The sequence below is a fragment of the Sinocyclocheilus grahami genome, unplaced genomic scaffold (genome assembly GCF_001515645.1).
Source record: "Sinocyclocheilus grahami isolate Dianchi unplaced genomic scaffold, SAMN03320097.WGS_v1.1 scaffold332.1, whole genome shotgun sequence".
Classification (NCBI taxonomy): domain Eukaryota; kingdom Metazoa; phylum Chordata; class Actinopteri; order Cypriniformes; family Cyprinidae; genus Sinocyclocheilus; species Sinocyclocheilus grahami.
Window position 1 is genome coordinate 814,285 of NW_015505511.1, and position 20,810 is coordinate 835,094.

General features: G+C 38.1%; 1 protein-coding gene across 1 annotated transcript in view; it reads right to left on the reverse strand.

The window, feature by feature from the left end:
• The window catches only part of LOC107602675 (85/88 kDa calcium-independent phospholipase A2-like), a 29,278-nt gene extending 12,782 nt beyond the window's left edge, over positions 1 to 16,496 (reverse strand). Inside the window, exons 1-8 of the mRNA XM_016295240.1 lie at positions 16,409 to 16,496; positions 12,939 to 13,153; positions 12,458 to 12,673; positions 5,223 to 5,403; positions 4,951 to 5,138; positions 4,340 to 4,436; positions 4,072 to 4,254; positions 3,419 to 3,527 (exon numbers count right to left, since the gene is read on the reverse strand). Of these exons, the coding sequence (XP_016150726.1) occupies positions 3,419 to 3,527; positions 4,072 to 4,254; positions 4,340 to 4,436; positions 4,951 to 5,138; positions 5,223 to 5,403; positions 12,458 to 12,673; positions 12,939 to 13,147 (1,183 nt within the window). The 5' untranslated portion in view covers positions 13,148 to 13,153; positions 16,409 to 16,496. The remainder of the gene's footprint in view (positions 1 to 3,418; positions 3,528 to 4,071; positions 4,255 to 4,339; positions 4,437 to 4,950; positions 5,139 to 5,222; positions 5,404 to 12,457; positions 12,674 to 12,938; positions 13,154 to 16,408) is intronic.
• Between the last annotated feature and the right edge of the window lie 4,314 nt (positions 16,497 to 20,810).

A 20,810-nucleotide genomic window follows, 5' to 3' on the forward strand; every position in this document is an offset into this window, starting at 1 on the left:
ATATCGTCCTCTTTTGGAAGACCAAACAAAGTAGTTTTGCTTTCACAACGAAGCACCCAGCGTCTTCACGACATGGCGACAGCAACAATACTACAGCGAGAATAAAAGTTACGCCTTCTTTCTTTGCGTGAACATTTGGGCGGTGTTATGCAAATCTTCCCACATCGTGACGTAGACATGTGGGGGCGTGTTAGAACAAGCCGTTGTAGGTAGGTATGGCTGACTCTTAACTTTTATAAAGAATATCTCTTTGGATTTGAGACTTTAGTCTTTGCAACTTGACAGATCTTCTTTAAGCACCAAGAGCTTGTAACACTCCAAAGAGAAAGGAAAAATTTAAATCGCATCATATGACCCCTTTAATTCTGAAAAAAAAAAAATAATAAATAGACTACTGGGACCGTATTCACAAAACATCTTAAAGGGATAGTTCACCCAAAAAAGAAAATTTGATGTTTATCTGCTTACCCCCAGGGCATCCAAGATGTAGGTGACTTTGTTTCTTCAGTAGAACACATTTGATGATTTGAAGTCCAACTGTTGCAGTCTATCAGTCGTATAATGCATGGTAATAGTAACAAAATCTATGAGTGTAAAAAAAACATGCACAGACAAATCCAAGTTAAACCCTGCGGCTCGTGACGACACATTGATGTCCTAAGACACGAAACGATCGGTTTGTGCCAGAAACCGAACAGTATTTATATAATTTTTTACCTCTAATACACCACTATGTCCAACTGTCTTTGGGCGTGCGCACGACTTCCGGTGCGTGAGGGGTGTACGTGCTCTGGCGTAGTTTACGTTAATGGGTGTTGTCGCGGGAGGAGCAAACGACAGACACAGTAGGTGTGGCGTCAGGCCTCGGAGAGGCTTTTATTAACAGAAAATAAACAAAGTGTTCAGAAAAAAAGGGAATCAAGTATCCAAAATAAACAGGGGATCTGGTGTCCTCGTCGTGCTGCGGGGTTCGTGAAGGGAAGGGCAGTGGTCAGGAAGGAAGGGTCCAGGTAAGGGGCAGAGTCCGGCGGGCGCTCGCGCTCCCCTCTCCGGTCCGGGGCGCGAGGGGCGGCGGCTTCTTTCAGCGGCTTCGACCTTCTCTCTGCCCACGGCGCTTGCCCGACGGCCGTGTAACGGGTGCGGTTCTCATCCGGACTGCGGGTCCGGCAGCTCACGACTCTGGCGGCACGGGAGTCCCTCTACGCACCCCTCCTGGACCCACGAGAACACCAGCGTGCATGCACGGGGAAGAGACCGGTCTCCCGAAGAGAGGCGCGCTCAGCATTTAAACAGCGGCAGTGATGAGGCTCCATTCGGTTCAGGTGTGCCCCATCACACGCAGCCAGCCCTGGCTATTTCAGCGCCCCTCCTCTCACACGCACCAACTCATGTCGGGAGCCTGGTGAAGAGCGGCGATTAAGGGATGGGGTGATGCTGATAATTAGGGGGAGGCAGCCGACTCATCACAGTGTGTTGATATCCAGCCGAAGAGCAATCAACCATAACTTCAGGCAAGCAGGCTCAGAAGTTGGGAATACGTGGAAAGTCACCACTCCCGAATGAGTTCGCGCGAGAGAACGGAATATTTTAGCTTTAAGTTGGTTTGAACAATCCGGATAAGCGCAAGTAAGTACCATTTTGATTAGCCGTCGTACCTACAATGACTGTGCACTGTGTAAACAATGAGTGACGTATACGCGCGAGAGATCACTTCCGGCGCTTGCGTAAACTACACCAGAGCGCGTACACACCTCACGCACCGGATGCCGTGCGCACGCCCAAAGACAGTTGGACATAGTGGTAAAAAATGATATAAATTTCTTGCACAAACCGATCGTTTTGTGTCTTAGAACATCAATGTGTCGTCACGAGCCGCAGGGTTTAATTTGGATTTGTCTGTGCATGTTTTTTTTACTCTCATAGATTTTGTTACCATTGCCATAAGTAGCTCATAACTTGCCAATTTAGGAGAAAATTTAGCAAATAATGGGCGTGTCAGTCCTAAATTTAGGACTCCTAAATTTTTGCTCTAAGAGTATTTCACAAAGTGTTTTAGCACTAAAACTAGCTCCTAAATCTGTGAAATTTCATTCCGCGTCGCCCCATCAAGCTCTCGCTGGATCAGCTCCTCTGCCATCAACGAGAGGAACGTCTGTACTTCCTCAACAGGGGGAACAGCCACTTTTTGGTTGTTAAAAAAAGGTGCGCTCGTTCAAAACAGTTGCGTTCGATTCTTCGCTGGCTGTGCTGATTTAAATCTAGCGGTTCTATGTTATAGTTCAGTGACACAGGTAGTGACGATTCTCTCCGGCCAATCCGTGATCAGAAGAGTTTACACGTCACATTTTGGTAATGGTACGGTTCACTTGGAACCTCAACCGAGGTGGTTCTAAAAAAAATACCAGGTACCAGGTACTGTACCCAGTGGAAAACCCCCCAAAAGTGAACCGTACCGAGCCGTACCATGCAGTGGAAAAGCGCCATAAGATCAAGCCACAAACTATCCTAAAATGGCTGTTGCTGGCAACTTGCTTCAGAACATAAACATTTTAGAAACATTTGACAATAATGAGCTTTTAAAAAGGTATCGCCTTTGGTTTTGGCAGTTATTCCAACTCCAAATTTTCCTTTGATTATATCCTTGTTTCATTAGCCAGCTGAGCAAGAAGTAACAGCTGTTTCGCATCCAGTTTGGTTTTCTTTTACGTTTGCATGTCTTACTATCAGCAATGATTATTCTACGCTGTTTATTAAAAGGAAGTTTATATGCATATTCACTAATATGTTTACAAGAAGCATACAGGCTGAAAATTAGCTGAGCATATACTTATATATTATATTGTTTAATTAGTGACACTTAGCCTGCATTTTAAAATCTTTAATTGAATGTGGCAATTAACATTTTTATTTTGAACCCCCCTTTTTTTTTTTTAAATACGGCAACATAATATCACGCTCTACAATATTTCTATGAATAAATCTCTGACAGAGACAATCAGCCAATCACTGTGTGCATAGTTAGTAAGCACGCTAACATCATCCATAGCAACGAGGTCAAACCCGCCCTTACTCTTAGCTTAAGACTTCTCTATTCCTTAGTAAAAGTTTTTCTCAGCAGCTTTGTGAATAGGTTTTAAGAGAAAAATCTTAGCTAAAAACTTTTTACTGCTGTTTAGGAGAACTCTTAGTGGTAAGATAAAATGTTCTGTGAATATGGACCCTGGTGTCTTTAAAAGCATGAAATATGCTACGAATGCAAACTTGCATTGTACATATGAATATCAACAAAGTTTATGATGGTTTATGGTTAGACAACGGGCTCTGTGACACTGTGCAACTAGAAATTGAAAGAGCTTGAATACATTGGCGACTGTTCTGCTAGCCTTCAATCTGATGTCTAATCTCACATCTCTCTCACCCTTGCTGGTACGAGCAGCGATGAGTCCCGGTGTCTCTCCAAGATCATTGTGAACCTCGACATCTGCTCCAAACACCATGAGAGCTTTGATCAGGTCCATGTGGTCCAACTGTGGGCCCAGAGGATACACAGTTGAAATAAAACCATTTTAAGTTGAAGTACTAATTAAAGCATGAAATTGGATAGAAAGTTAAATAGAAAGTAAAAAAATAAAATAAAATAAAAAAAGACTACAATGTAAATAAAACTTAGGTGAAAACATAAAATATAAAATAAAAGGAAATTTAAATTAAAATAGATTATTTTACCTAATTTTTTGTCAAATAAACTATTTGTCAAAAAATAATAATAACAATGTAATTAAACATTTTACATTTGAGTTTTGAATTCTCAATAAGTATAAAATTAATAAATAATGTTTATTATGCATTATTTACTAGTAAATATGTTTGTTTTTTTATGAAACACATTTTAATTATTAATCACATTTTTAAAATTGATTACAAATTAAAAGCAGTACAACAAGTACTATTATGACACATTTTACTATATAAATTACACTTATTTTTAAAGTGTATATTTATTTACATATATATTGAGGTGAAATACTAGCCAGAAATGTTCTTCACAGGCTTTATGAAATTCTCTCATACCTTCATGGCGAGGTGCAGTGCTGTGTTTCCATCCTGACCCTTAATGTTGGGGTCGGCTCCATGGGTCAGCAGCGTCATTGCGGCCTCAAAGCGCCCCCTCTTGGTCAAGATGTGTAATGGACTCTCTCCGGTCTTACTCAGGTAGTTGACGTTACATCCTCGGTCCAGCAGCACACGGCTCATCTAGAGAGAGAGAACACACAGGACAGTCAAATAACTAACACTTAGAATTCCTAAAGTACGAAAAAGAACAGGAAGCGTTCCTGACCTCGGCAGTCTTGGCCCAGTGAAGAGGCGTTCCGCCGTAAATCGGATCCTCCGCCAGAAGTTGATTTGGGTTGGTGTTTAAAATTGCTTCAGCACAACTAAAAGAGTGAGAATGATTTAGAAGCCTACAAGTGAATTATCAATTAAAAAGTGACAAAAAGATTCTTGTTCCGCACCTTTTCTCACTAAACTTCACGGCGGTGTGGATCGGATAGCCATTGCTTCCCATGACGTCACAGCAGGCTCCGCCCCCAACCAAGCCCTTGACCGCCTCGACCCTCCCGAGACGGCATGCAATGTGCATTGGTGTTTCCCCGGCGGCGTTCAACTCGTTCATACCCACGCACATCTGTGCACACAAAACCTACGACAGGACAGTCAAATAACTAACACTTAGAATTCCTAAAGTACGAAAAAGAACAGGAAGCGTTCCTGACCTCGGCAGTCTTGGCCCAGTGAAGAGGCGTTCCGCCGTAAATCGGATCCTCCACCAGAAGTTGATTTGGGTTGGTGTTTAAAATTGCTTCAGCACAACTAAAAGAGTGAGAATGATTTAGAAGCCTACAAGTGAATTATCAATTAAAAAGTGACAAAAAGATTCTTGTTCCACACCTTTTCTCACTAAACTTCACGGCGGTGTGGATCGGATAGCCATTGCTTCCCATGACGTCACAGCAGGCTCCGCCCCCAACCAAGCCCTTGACCGCCTCGACCCTCCCGAGACGGCATGCAATGTGCATTGGTGTTTCCCCGGCGGCGTTCAACTCGTTCATACCCACGCACATCTGTGCACACAAAACCTACGAGCGACAAACATACACAATCACAGACACCCGAATTTGGCATTCAGCAGATTGTATATAATCCCTAAACTGACCTCTCACCTCTATAATAACAGCAGAGTCTTGTTTAGCAGCGCAGTGCATGGGCGTCTCTCCGTTCTTGTCCTTGATGTCTGTGCGAGCCTGACACTCCTTTAGGAGCTCGTGTATGCAGCCCACATCTCCTCTCTCGCACGCCAGGTGCAGCGGGGTCTGACCCTGGGCGTCACGGGCGTTCATCTGACTGCAAGGGGCCACAGACAATCAGAATTTTTAAACATTTTGTTCTCGATTTAATGTTTATTATCAGACTCAGAAGAGATTTTTTTTACATGAGGTTGGTTTAAAAAATGGTCAGGTTTTTATCTCACTTATGCATATTGTGACAATGCTGCATGTTGCGTATTTTTTCACATTTTATTTTTTAGAAAAAGAGTACAAAATAGGCAGCAAACAAGAAGTTGACGTCCTGTGATGCGAACTCTGTGGAAAACCATTGTAAAGTTGTATTTTGTTGATTATTTCTATATTTGTAATTTAACTTTATGATGAGACGAATCTACTTTAACATGTGCTGATAACGGTATATAGCTAACTGTTTAAATTTATTCCCTTAATATTTCTCTTGTGGAAGTACAAAGTGAAAAAAAAATTGAGAAGAAACCTATTTCGTGTTAAACAATTCGTTTTTGAAAGTCGGTGCTTAAAATAGGCTCAATAAAGCTTTTTATTTCATTGATTTTTATTGATGACTGCAGTGTTAATATTTTAATTATAGGCCTAATTAATTGAATAATAGACCTCTTTTAAAATACCTTTCTTAAAACATTTTAATTGGGGAGTAAATAGGCGTATCTGTTGTTATCCTCGCAACGCGTCAGTTATGCGGTAATACTGCAGGGCAGATTAATTGTAATTTTAAATTTAATAGACTAATTAAATTAAATTATAAAAGTAACTTCATAATAATAATAATAATAATAATAGGCCTAATAAAAATAAGAATGTAACAGGCCTACATTAATTTGGAAATGCCAAATCCTCTTATTATTGCCAATAATTTATGTTTTTGACAATATCTCTGGCTATCGTCGATACAAGATCATCGCAACCCAGCAAGGAGAGGTTATCGTAGGGCCTTTCGCAGTGCGTGCCCATCCACTAGACAGCACGTTACCTGTTACATCGTTTAGGCTGCCTTGTTAAGCGCAGTGGCACTGAGAACATTATATTTCACACACTTGTATGCCAAGTTCACACTGCACGATATTAGCCCTGATTTTCACTCTCCAACAGATTTTGCGAAATCGCAGACAAATGCTCGAAATGACATGACAATCATGTGAATTATCAAAGACACGATCTGAGGGCATCGCCGATGCGTTGCCGACACCTGTGAAATATTTGGCATGCTAAATATCTGGACCTGTCGGCGATTCAAAATCCTGCTGTGTGAAATGAGTTCTGACTGAAACATGCGGTATATATGTATAAAAAAATAAAATTAAACATAAAAGGGGGCTAGGTTTTTTTTCCTGTAAATAATATTCTTCTATAAAAGGACAAAAGATTTATTGCATTTTTCTTTTTCATCACTTTGAGGGCTTTTGCAGGCTATGAGAAATAAACATCATAATATGCACAAAACGTTGGTTTCACTTTCAAGTACTTCGATTTGTGTATTTGTATATGTTGTTAGATGGTCAAGGAAGTCATCTTTGTTAGTTATTGTGTGTTCGGGGAGGACTATACGTAGACCTCAGCGTGACTATCAGCGTGATCTTGCGTTATTTCCTTATCAACTCTCATGTGCGTTTGGACAGTTTGCAGATCAGACAGTTGTCAGCGATTCTTCCTATTGTAAAGTCATGCAGTGTGTAACCTCTTGCAATGTGAACACAGCAGCAACTGAATGCTACCCCAGACAGTCGTGCTGTGTGAAAACAACGGTGATCCGATGATTCTGAAAATCATGCAGTGTGAACTCGGCATAAGCTCTTTTATTTTCCAAATGTAACAGGATTAGTTCAACGAATCATTCGGTTAGTAATGCATAGGGGTGTAACGATACACACATTCGTATTGAACCATTATATATATATATACAGGGGGTACGGAAAGTATTCAGACCCCCTTACATTTTTCACTCTTTGTTATATTGCAGCCATTTGCTAAAATCATTTAAGTTAATTTTTTTCCCTCATTAATGTACACACAGCACCCCATATTGACAGAAAAACACAGAATTGATGAATTTTTTGCAGATTTATTAAAAAAGAAAAACTGAAATATCACATGGTCCTAAGTATTCAGACCCTTTGCTGTGACACTCATATATTTAACTCAGGTGCTGTCCATTTCTTCTGATCATCCTTGAGATGGTTCTACACCTTCATTTGAGTCCAGCTGTGTTTGATTATACTGATTGGACTTGATTAGCAAAGCCACACACCTGTCTATATAAGACGCAATATGGAAAAAAATTACCAGATGACTTGAATAAATAGAAAAAAAATAATCAATGATTGGGGTGATTTTGTAGGGGAGTAAATCAGCATAGAAAATAAACAAATTGCAAGCATAGATAAATCTAATAGAACAAAGATACAAATGAAATAAATGGTGCTTTATATTTTTCAGGTAAGTCTAACAGTATTCAGGTAGGCTACAGAAATTGAATAATCAAATGTAAAATAACACTACATAGTCTTCACTGTATAAATTAAATCTAATAAATCTGTGTTAAAGCTACAAAAGTGATTTTTCGGTGTTTTGTTGTTCGATTAACATTCCATGATACTGAAAGCCTCAGGAAAGGCTTTAAACTGCTGTGAACCAATATACAGTTAAACATCCATTTTCTTTCTCACTTGTTTACCTTCACCTAAACCATGAGTAACTGTGTTTACAAGGATACTTGCAGAGGCATGCATTTTGACACAGTTTCACGTGTATGTGTAATTTCAGGCACAAATAGACGTGGAAGTGAACAGAATTTGGTATTCATGTGCATCTGCGTGGCTCTCACCGTGTCTACACCGGACGCGAGTGGCGCAACGTGACAAAATACAATAGAAGAACCCATTATAATCAGTGATGCTGTCTACACTAGATGCAGCATGGCGCGACACGACAAATCCCTGACAGTAAACTGCTGCCACGTTTTATTTATGATGAACTGACACAAAGTTCAAATGATTTGCAGCGGTCGCTTTTCGCGTCCAGTGTAGACAAATTTTAGCTGTTGCGGCGCGGGGCGTGTCATGTCCGGCGCAGACACGGTGTCTGTGTGTTCAAAGAAAACGATCAGTATACTAAACATCGCACATCCTGCAATGTGCACATCGGAATATTGATGCTGAAACGATATATTGTGCAGGCCTAAAATAAACCTTTTCATTTTCATTTAGTTTAGCTTGATGTTTTAAAAAACTTAAACTGAAAAAGAAATGAATTATTAAAAATGTAAAAAAGATATTATTAATAGACAAAAACATATACGTATCTTAGTGCTGTGTACGATACATCGATATGATAATGTATCATCACAGAGATTTGACTTTGTCTCTGTATCGATACTGTGGCACGTGTGCAGCACTGGACCTTGCTTAAAGGGTTAGTTCACCACAAAAAGGGGTTCATCCTCAATTATACGAAGCAACAACAATACTTGTTAGAATACTTGAAAGCGGAACTTCATCAAAGCCGGAACTAATCGAGGCGTTTGTGCCAGCCTGGGGAGAGAGGTATTGTAATAATGTAAATTATGTGAAAAATAATGCGTTTTTCGAACCACCAAGCATGAGAGCATGTTCTAGTACACCCCCAAAACAAAATCAAGACTTTGTAAAAGAGCATAATAGGACCCCTTTAAGCACTGAAATTTCATGAAATTATTATCCAGAAATTACAACATTTGTATATGAATTTAAACAGAAATATTTGCAGTGGATGTGCTGCTTTCGAACAATTTTCCTGTGGTATGAAATTTAATGTTTTAATCACAGCGAGGATTGCTTGGCGCATGACAATTCCGCTTTAAATTGTGTTCTAAACAGCAGAACTCATGTTCTGAGAAAATACTTTTGCACGAATACTGATCATTGATGTGAACTTGACTTCATCTGATGGCTTTGGAACATAGACGGTAACGACAGACATAAGGATGCGCTCATTGATCAAACAGCCCATTGGTCTGATGACAGTAGAACTGTTCACAGGTGTCACGCACAGACAGTAGCCTAATGATATTCCTTTCGTGCTCCCAATATTGTGACAAACACCATATTTAAAAGATAGAATTTGAAGGAAACTGTAAGATATGCGCGTTTTATTTTCAAAATGTTTCTCTCACCGTGTCTACACCGGACGCGAGTGGCGCAACGTGACAAAATACAATAGAAGAACCCATTATAATCAGTGATGCTGTCTACACTAGATGCAGCATGGCGCGACACGACAAATCCCTGACAGTAAACTGCTGCCACGTTTTATTTATGATGAACTGACACAAAGTTCAAATGATTTGCAGCGGTCGCTTTTCGCGTCCAGTGTAGACAAATTTTAGCTGTTGCGGCGCGGGGCGTGTCATGTCCGGCGCAGACACGGTGTCTGTGTGTTCAAAGAAAACGATCAGTATACTAAACATCGCACATCCTGCAATGTGCACATCGGAATATTGATGCTGAAACGATATATTGTGCAGGCCTAAAATAAACCTTTTCATTTTCATTTAGTTTAGCTTGATGTTTTAAAAAACTTAAACTGAAAAAGAAATGAATTATTAAAAATGTAAAAAAGATATTATTAATAGACAAAAACATATACGTATCTTAGTGCTGTGTACGATACATCGATATGATAATGTATCATCACAGAGATTTGACTTTGTCTCTGTATCGATACTGTGGCACGTGTGCAGCACTGGACCTTGCTTAAAGGGTTAGTTCACCACAAAAAGGGGTTCATCCTCAATTATACGAAGCAACAACAATACTTGTTAGAATACTTGAAAGCGGAACTTCATCAAAGCCGGAACTAATCGAGGCGTTTGTGCCAGCCTGGGGAGAGAGGTATTGTAATAATGTAAATTATGTGAAAAATAATGCGTTTTTCGAACCACCAAGCATGAGAGCATGTTCTAGTACACCCCCAAAACAAAATCAAGACTTTGTAAAAGAGCATAATAGGACCCCTTTAAGCACTGAAATTTCATGAAATTATTATCCAGAAATTACAACATTTGTATATGAATTTAAACAGAAATATTTGCAGTGGATGTGCTGCTTTCGAACAATTTTCCTGTGGTATGAAATTTAATGTTTTAATCACAGCGAGGATTGCTTGGCGCATGACAATTCCGCTTTAAATTGTGTTCTAAACAGCAGAACTCATGTTCTGAGAAAATACTTTTGCACGAATACTGATCATTGATGTGAACTTGACTTCATCTGATGGCTTTGGAACATAGACGGTAACGACAGACATAAGGATGCGCTCATTGATCAAACAGCCCATTGGTCTGATGACAGTAGAACTGTTCACAGGTGTCACGCACAGACAGTAGCTTAATGATATTCCTTTCGTGCTCCCAATATTGTGACAAACACCATATTTAAAAGATAGAATTTGAAGGAAATATGTAACTGTAAGATATGCGCATTTTATTTTCAAAATGTTTTGTTATTGATGCGGTTAGTCAGACAGCTATAGTTCCTCTGCAAAAAAAATAAGGCCTATCTCTTTCCATAAAAATATAGGCTATAAACATTCTAAAATATATGTTTAACTTTAAGGCAAACTGCATAAATTAGAATAGTGATGTCTCAAATTGCATTTATAGTCCGTATCTCATATTTTCCTAACGTATTCCTACCCTTAACTGCGTTAAACATGGTGTCACGTGGATGGGAATATGCATGTAAATGATAAGCAGATGACATTATGCATATTAAAACTAAGCTCCATATATCGCTATTTCGGGGAGGAGATTCATGTACGCACAATCTTCCGCTGACTGGGTATTACTTTGCGCAGGTTGTCACGTATGCATGGCTTTATACATCTGAACTTGTACGCATGCACACATTTAGGATGAAATCTACGTAAAGTTTTATACATGAGGCCCCTGGTCTTTGTAAAAGGTTATTTTATTCGCTTATGTTAGAAACAGCGAATCTCTTTAAAAACTGTCTGTTGATTTCACTTCATTGCATTGTTATAATTCGTAAAAGTTGTACCCGCCAATTAATAATAATTAATAGTACATTTAATATAATAAAAAATTGAATATGGAAACTTCTCAGATACAGTGTATGTGACCTTTGAACTTTGTCCTTTGACGTCTCACCTCAAAACGTAATTGTGTTTGAGACAGTCCCTCAGTCCAGTATCCACGGTGATGTGAGCCGAGCTCCAGTCGGGGTGATTCCGCACGCAGTCCACGACTGGCTGGAACATTTCAGGTTTCAGCGGTGGGCGGAGCATCTCATAAAATGGGCGGAGTTTGAGGGCATACTGAGGAAACCAATTCATGGCGTTTTCCTCTGAAGCTACCTGGAACATCCTGAGCACAAAGATATCAAAATCACAGTTCCAGTCATTCCGGAAACCCACATATGATGAGCTAATGAAGTGGATGACAATGTAAAGCCATATTCAGGGCGGTGGCTGATGGGAAAGCAAATCTGTTCAACATACTGTGAAGCAATATGGGAGTTTTTGCAAGATTATGATGAAATCACAGGACCCTAGTGACTTTTTACAGGAAATCAATTTATTGACTGAAGATGGGTCACGCTATATTGTGAAGCTTAACTAAAGGGTCTCACCTCAGAGCCACAGATGAAGTCTCGGGGCAGAGAAGCAGGCAGTCCCATGACTGGCTCTGTTGGTTCTGGAGATTCATGTACGCACAATCTTCCGCTGACTGGGTATTACAAAGGGAATTTTGTGCAGGTTCTGGCGTATGCATGGCTTTATAAATCTGAAAACTGTTGTACGTACGCAAAATCTAGCTTTTGTGCGTATGCACACATTTAGGATGAAATCTACGTAAAGTTTTATACATGAGGCCCCTGGTCTTTGTAAAAGGTTATTTTATTCGCTTATGTTAGAAACAGCGAATCTCTTTAAAAACTGTCTGTTGATTTCACTTCATTGCATTGTTATAATTCGTAAAAGTTGTACCCGCCAATTAATAATAATTAATAGTACATTTAATATAATAAAAAATTGAATATGGAAACTTCTCAGATACAGTGTATGTGACCTTTGAACTTTGTCCTTTGACGTCTCACCTCAAAACGTAATTGTGTTTGAGACAGTCCCTCAGTCCAGTATCCACGGTGATGTGAGCCGAGCTCCAGTCGGGGTGATTCCGCACGCAGTCCACGACTGGCTGGAACATTTCAGGTTTCAGCGGTGGGCGGAGCATCTCATAAAATGGGCGGAGTTTGAGGGCATACTGAGGAAACCAATTCATGGCGTTTTCCTCTGAAGCTACCTGGAACATCCTGAGCACAAAGATATCAAAATCACAGTTCCAGTCATTCCGGAAACCCACATATGATGAGCTAATGAAGTGGATGACAATGTAAAGCCATATTCAGGGCGGTGGCTGATGGGAAAGCAAATCTGTTCAACATACTGTGAAGCAATATGGGAGTTTTTGCAAGATTATGATGAAATCACAGGACCCTAGTGACTTTTTACAGGAAATCAATTTATTGACTGAAGATGGGTCACGCTATATTGTGAAGCTTAACTAAAGGGTCTCACCTCAGAGCCACAGATGAAGTCTCGGGGCAGAGAAGCAGGCAGTCCCATGACTGGCTCTGTTGGTTCTTGTACAGGACCAGCCTGCCCTCCTGTTTCAGTAGCACTTTGCCATTATAATCCGACAGCTGCACATCTCTCACACGGTATGGGTTGGAGAACAGAGTCGACACGGAGCTCACCGTGTCCAGGATACGGCCCAGGAACTGCATAGTGACCTGGAGTAAGGGTGGGGAGTGGAAAGCTGTAAAGTGGAAAGTTTCTTAAAAAAATATATAATAATAATAAAAAATAAAAAAATCATTGTACCTTCCCTCTTCCCTATTAATATATATCTCCTGATTTTTTTTTACTTTAAAATTGTATGGGTCTCATCCATGTCCAGCTATTTTTAGCAGTACAAAACCGCTCGTTTTGCTGCTTGATATTGCAAATTACCATTTTATTTTTGTTTATTATCTTAATTATGAACGCACTGGTTTGTAATGCAAACAGTTTTACTGTTTATTGCATGTTGTTATTCTTCTCGTTATTTTCCTATAGCGGCTAATTAACCGGAACTCTCGCCCATAGGCTTACTTCCGCGTTTAGGAATAAGGTGGATACAAAAATCTTATGACCCTAACATTTTGATATTATGACCTTTGATTCTTAGAATCTTATTGCTTCTTTTTTTTTTTAAAGATGTTTTTGTATTTATTTTTAAAAATATTTGTAAATTTATTAGTTTATTTCAGATTACTGGTTAAGGATTTTTCTAATCATTTTATATTTTCCTCTTTTACTATATCAAGTTTACGTTTAAGATTCAAAGGTCATAATACCATGAGATAATAAGGTCATACGATTTTTTAATATAAAATATACAGAATATCATAAATAAATATCATAATTACAGTGGTGTGAAAAAGTGTTGGCCCCCTTCCTGATTTCTTTTTTTTTTTACTTTCGCACTGTTCATTTTCATAACTTTCATCGCTAAAACATGCTGTTAACTTACATTATTTAACCTGTTCTGCTATTAAAAAATACTAAAATATACAAATAAATAAAAAACAAACAAACTGTGGGAACCCTTATTCCTTTACTTTTGCACACTGAGCTCCATACTCTGAACAAGATATGTTTGAGGAGAAGAAACTCTATAAAGGGTTAGTTCACCCACAAATGAAAATTCTGTCATTAATTACACACCATCATGTTGGCTATATTACTTTTTTGTCTCATGCAGCGCACTTCCTGAGGAATAAACTAAAAAAAACAACAAACAAAAAAGTGCATGTGATATTAACAGATGAACTACGCTCATATTTATAATTCCAAACAATCAGTAAGCGACAGGTGCTAGGAAACGCTGTTTTGTACTCGTCTATTGACGAGTCGGCTGCGGTGCGGCCAACTGAATGCGCTGCTTCTCTGCCGCTCACTGCACAGAACAGACGCCGAGAGAGGCGACACTTCTCCGGGAAAGTCAGACCTCACGTTCGCGGGACAGCACTGGCAAAATCTTCCAACTGAACCATAGCTAAGGTTTATCCCAAAAAGTCGCTAGGTTTGTCAGTATGAATATTCTATGGAAAAAAGCGCTAAAAGGGTCTGAAAGTTGTTAAATCTAGTGCTAAAGTCGTGCTCGTGTGTGTGTGAGACGCGGGAGCTGATGGCAGCGGGCGGTGGATATTTGTGGAGGTCAATGTGGATAAGTGGATGAGTTCTTCTGTGTCATCATCACGTTCTATTAGTTCTACAGCTTCAGTTTCAGAACTTTCACACTTAGTAACACATACAGCTGTTCCCTCACCACAGTGCACCAGTGAAAAGAGACCCCTTTCAAACAGTGTCGCGTGCTGAACGTTGTTTAAGCGACATACACCGGTATTGCGGTATTTTAAAAATTAATATCATAACAAAAGTAAACAGCGGTATTCGGTATGAACCGGTATACCGCCCAGCACTATTTCTAACCCTCCATAGACAACAATGAAACTAGCACGTTAAAGGCCCAGAAATGTAGTAAAAATAATGACTTTATTTAACAATTCCTTCTCTTCCGTGTCACTCTCGGACGTGCATTCATGAGAGTACAACGTTGCATTTTTGTTTTCTTTGCACGCAACAAGTATTGTCATAGCTTTATAATATTACAGTGGAGCCACTGATGTCACATGGACTATTTTAATGATGTCCTTACTACCTTTCTGGGCCTTGAACGTGGTAGTTGCATTGCTGTCTATGCAGGGTCAGAAAGCGCTTGGATTTCATCAAAAATATCTTAAAGGGGTCATATGATGCTGCTAAAAAGAACATTATTTTGTGTATTTGGTGTAATGAAATGTGTTTATGCGGTTTAAAGTAAAAAAAACACATTATTGTTTTTGTTTCTATGAAAGCCGATCCGGCGATCTACAGCACTAAGTTGATGTATTTCCTCAGCAACCAGCACAGATCAGCTCCAGGCATGACGAAGCGGATATTGTCCTCTTTTGGAAGACCAAACAAAGTAGTTACGCTTTCACAACGAAGCACACAGCGTCTTCACGACATGGCTGCAGCGTCAACAATACTACAGCGAGAATAAAAGTTACGCCTTCTTTCTTTGCGTGAACATTTGGGCGGCGTTATGCAAATCTTCCCACATAGTGATGTAGACATGTGGGGGCGTGTTAGAACGAGCGCTTTAGGTAGGTTTGGCTGACTCTGAACTTTTATAAAGAATATCTCTTTGGATTTGAGACTTTAGTCTTTGCAACTTTACAGATCTTCTTTATGCACCAAGAGCTTGTAACACTCCAAAGAGAAAGGAAAAATTGAAATAGCATCATATGACCCCTTTAATTTGTGTTCGGATTCTGATCTTAAGGTGTTTGGAACAACATGAGGGTGAGTAATTAATGACAGAATTGTCATTTTTGGGTGAACTATCCCTTTAAGATGCATGAAGTGATGAACTAATACACTGTATTCCAATGTCCTGCAGAGTTTAGCTCAAACAAACAAGCGTAACGTTACCTGGAAGGCAACCTTGATTAGCTGGTTCAGGTGTGTTTAACCAGGGATGGAGCTAAACTCTGCTGTATTGACCAAAACTGCAACCACAGGCATCCGCAGGAACGTTTACATTGACTATACGCGTTCAATGTTTGACTGGCTTGATAACGAGGTATGTTTTTTTTAGACGCATGCACCAAATAACGTACATTCATATCGCAACCGAAATTGTGACCTAAAGCCGTTAGCATTTTACAGCTCGCTGTATCATTCTTTTTTATCATTCTAAAACTGACAAAAAAAACTTGTTTCTCAAAACTCTGCCTCCCACAAACCAGTTTAACAGGCAGTCATCCGTGCACGAGAACTTTATAACTCACCAGCCAGCACTCGTTTTAAATCAAATACCACAATTAAGTCTTACTTCTCCCTGAAATATTAAACCTCTTAATCGCATATTACATTGTATCCTTCGCTAAGCACCTTACCTTGTCGCTATTTCATTATCCCCTACGCTTACGGATATACAGACTCAGCAGATCGCTGACTTTTGACAGCACACACACATCAACAATCACTGCATCACAACCAACCTTGGGTAAGCCTGACTGACAGACGTAGAAGCCAATCAGCAACCGAGTTTCCAGTGCGCAAACACGATTCCAGCCAATGAGGCTAAGGAAGCGTTTTACTTCGACAAAATGCAGCTTCTTAGCGTTCACGCGTATTAAATGTTTAATAAGAATTATACCTTGTTTTGAGAAGACGAAAAAAACTCCCTGCAACGTTCTGGGATAGTTAGATTATAGCTAAAAAAAAGGAGCCTACAGTAGGTTCGTTTTCAGAACGTTCTTGGTTACAAAATAACCAAACGCTGCATTGAAACGTTAGCAGAACGTTCTCTGTTTGCCTCCCTGCTACCTTTTGCATATCACTTGAGAATGCCTGCCCTGGAATAAGCTTTTTTTCTAGCTAATCAGAGAACTAAGATGCATGAACATATTTACAAATGATTATAACTTCGGTAATGATAAATTATAACCCAACAGACAAGAAAAAGTTTTTTCGTATTTGGCAAATATATTTTTAAAAGCTGTTAAAATGTTATACAAAGGATGCACCAGTTCTGTAAAATTGGCCCAAGGAACATCTAATAGATTTGAAATTGGCAGAGGAATAAGACAATGTTGTCCATGTTCTCCTTTTCTTTTTCTGTTAGCAACCCACTTATTAGCTCTTCATCTCAAGAAAGGATATTTTCAAGGTATTACAACTATGGGAAAAGAATTTAAGCTATGTCAATTTGCAGATGATACAACACTCTTTCTTAAAGACATACATGAAGTTAATAAAGCTGTTGATTGTATTAATGATGTTTCATCTGTATCAGGATTGCATATGAATCTGAGTAAATCGGTTATTTTTCCCTTAAAAAATGGCAATTTATCAAATATATCTGGTATTGCAATCGAAACCACTGTGAATTACCTTGGAGTAATCATATGTAAAGATGAAAAAATCCACAGTGACTTAAACTTTGATCCAATAATTAGAAAAACTAACAATAGATTTAATATGTGGTTACAAAGGGATTTATCTTTGCAGGGGAGGGTCCTTTTGTCCAAGGCGGAAGGAATTTCCAGGTCAGTTTATGTTTGCTTATCACTTGATTTAGCTTCTAAAGGAGTTAAAACGTTGGACAAATTACTCTTCGCCTTTATTTGGAGAAGAAAACCACATTATTTGAGAAAAGAGATATTATGCAATTCAAGGGACAATGGGGGCCTTAAATTAGGATACCCTAAACAATGTATTTAAAATTAATTGGATTACACAGTACTTCAAAAAATTAAGATAATATGCGGAACACATTCCCAAACTTTTTGTTGAAGTCAGTCGGTGGTCTTGAATTTTTGTTAAAATGCAATATTATTGTATTGACAAAATTCCAGTAAAACTTGCAAGATTTCATCAACAAGCTCTCATGGCTTGGACATTGGCCTATAAACATAACTTTTCCCCTAGAAGATATTATATCTGGAATAACAGAGATATTTTATATAAACATAAATCACTTTTTTTTAATATATGGTTTGAAAAGAATATTTGATTGGTTAGTCAGTTGATGAATACTGATGGAGTTTTATTATCATACACCGAGTTTCTTGACAAATTTAAAATCCCAATTAGACCCAGAGAATATGCCATTGTAATGGACGCTATACCCAGTAAGGTATTATGTCTTCTTAAAAATGAATGTAATGAAAACCCTAATCTGGATTATATAACTGATGCCATTTTTATTGGAAATATTAATATTTTAAAAAACAACATACCAAATAAATACATTAGAAATCTAGTAAATGATGTTACATATCCTCCAGCTGGATTTTTCTGGTCATCAATATTTGGAGACTTAAATTGGCGTAAGGCTTGGAGAATGGTTGATCAATTCTTTGTTGATAACAAAGTAAAGGAAGTTTCGTATAAAATATTGCATAGAATTTATCCGGTGAAACATATATTGGAACGTTTTAAATTGAATATTGACTACTCTTGTGAATTTTGTAGTAATGAAAAATAAACTGTTTTTCATTTATTTTTTCATTGCATCTATACAAAGATATTTTGGGTTGATGTTGAGAACTTCATTACAAGAAGCTTAAAGCTGTTAAACTGGGTGGGCCTGATATAATGATATATGTTGATGATTATGGGATAGAAAAGGATAAAGCGTATATTATGCAATTACTGGTTGTAATGGGGAAGTTTCATATACACAAAATGAAGTGGTCGGGTGGTAAACCAAATTTTTTTCATTTTATCAACGAATTTAAACAATACTGTAATATGGTATATAAATGTAAAACAAAAAAAGCTCTCAGGACTTCTAACATTATCTGCAAATTTGAAATAGACCAGTAAACTGTACCGTCTTCATTATTTTAGTTGTTTTATTTATTTATTTTATGTTTTCTTTCTTCCTTTCGGGCTCTGTCTTTACATTTATTTTGAAAGATGAAGCTTGCGATTATGGTAAGGGGCGTTACATTTCCGACGAGTGCTTGCGGTGTTCAGCTGGGTCAGCTGGCCAATCAGAGCAGACTACGCTTGTCGGAAGGAGGGACTTTGTAGAAAACTAAGCATTTGAGAGAGGCGGGGCATAGAGGACCTACAATAATGTACAGTATTTGAAAAATAATGTGATTTTTGAACATTAAAGCATGTCAACATATTCTGTTACACCAAATACACAAAATAATGATCTTTAAAAAAGCATCACATGACCCCTTTAATTGGCGTAAGGCTTGGAGAATGGTTGATAAATTCTTTGTTAATAACAAAGTAAAGGAAGTTTCATATAAAATATTGCATAGAATTTATCCGGTGAAATATATAGTGGAACGCTTTAAATTGAATATTGACTACTCCTGTGAATTTTGTAGTAATGGAAAATAAACTATTTTTCATTTATTTTTTTCATTGCATCTATACAAAGATATTTTGGGTTGATGTTGAGAGTTTCATTACAAGAAAACTTAATACAGCTGTTAAACTGGGTGGGTCTGATATAATGATATATGTTGATGACTATGGGATAGAAAAGGATAAAGCGTATATTATTAAATTACTGGTTGTAATAGGGAAGTCTCGTATACACAAAATGAAGTGGTCGGGTGGTAAACCAAATCTTTTTAATTTTATCAACGAATTTAAACAATACTGTAATATGGTATATAAATGTAAAGCAAAAAAAGCTCTCAGGACTTCTAACATTATCTGCAAATTTGAAATAGACAAGTAAACTGTACCATCTTCATTATTTTAGTTTTATTTATTTATTTATTTTATGTTTTCTTTCTTCCTCTGGCTATTTTTTTATTTTACTTGTAATCTTGTGTACTGATGGCATTTATATGCAAAGTTGTATTTCTCTTACTGTTATATATGTTCATATGCAATAAAAAAAAATTAAAAATAAAAGTGTACGCCATGCCCACACTCCAGTCCAGTAGGTGGCGGTAAATACACCGTTCAGTTGGTTTGCCAGCCGCCAATAAAATTTAAAGAAGAAGAAGAAAAGTGTAGTCAAAGTGGCATTTGTCATGTTTATGGCGGAAGTGGTGAATTGTTCTGCACAAACGGAAAGCTGGACAGAGAGAATCAAAATTATAATAAAAGCAGCTGAAAAATACCTAGAAGCAACATTTATAAAACAAGGAATTGGATACAGAAATGTTGAGGAGATTGCAGATCACGAGGTGGTGGTGATTGAAATCTGGGAAGGGAGGTATAGTATTAAAATAATGAATTTTTATAATCCTTGTGGGAAATTAAGAAGGAATTGGAGAATATAAGAGGAAATAACAATAATAAAGTGGTTTGGTGTGGGGATTTCAAAGCACATAACACTTTATGGGGTAGTAACAAAAATGATTATAATGGGTTAATAGTGGAAGAAATGCTAGATTGGGGTCAGTTGGTATGTATTAATGATGGAAGTATTACTCGATTAGATGTTTCCAATAGATGTCACTCAGCTTTAGATATTACGTTAGTGTCTAATAGCTTAGCTGGTAAAAGTGTATGGAGGGTTATAAAGCAAAGTACAATTGGAAGTGATCATTATCCTATATGGTGTCAATTAGGTGTGGAAATAAATCAAACAAAGGTGAGAGCAAACCAAGGTGGAAATTCAACACTGCAAATTGGGAACTTTTTACAAAATTGTGTCATAATAAAATGGTAGAATATAATGAAATTAACGAAGATATTGAAGAAATAAGTAAGAAAGTTAGTGGAATTTTAAGAAGTACAGCAGAGGAAGTAATAGGTAAAAAGGAAAGCACAAGTAGTAGAAAATCAGTACCATGGTGGAATGAAGAATGT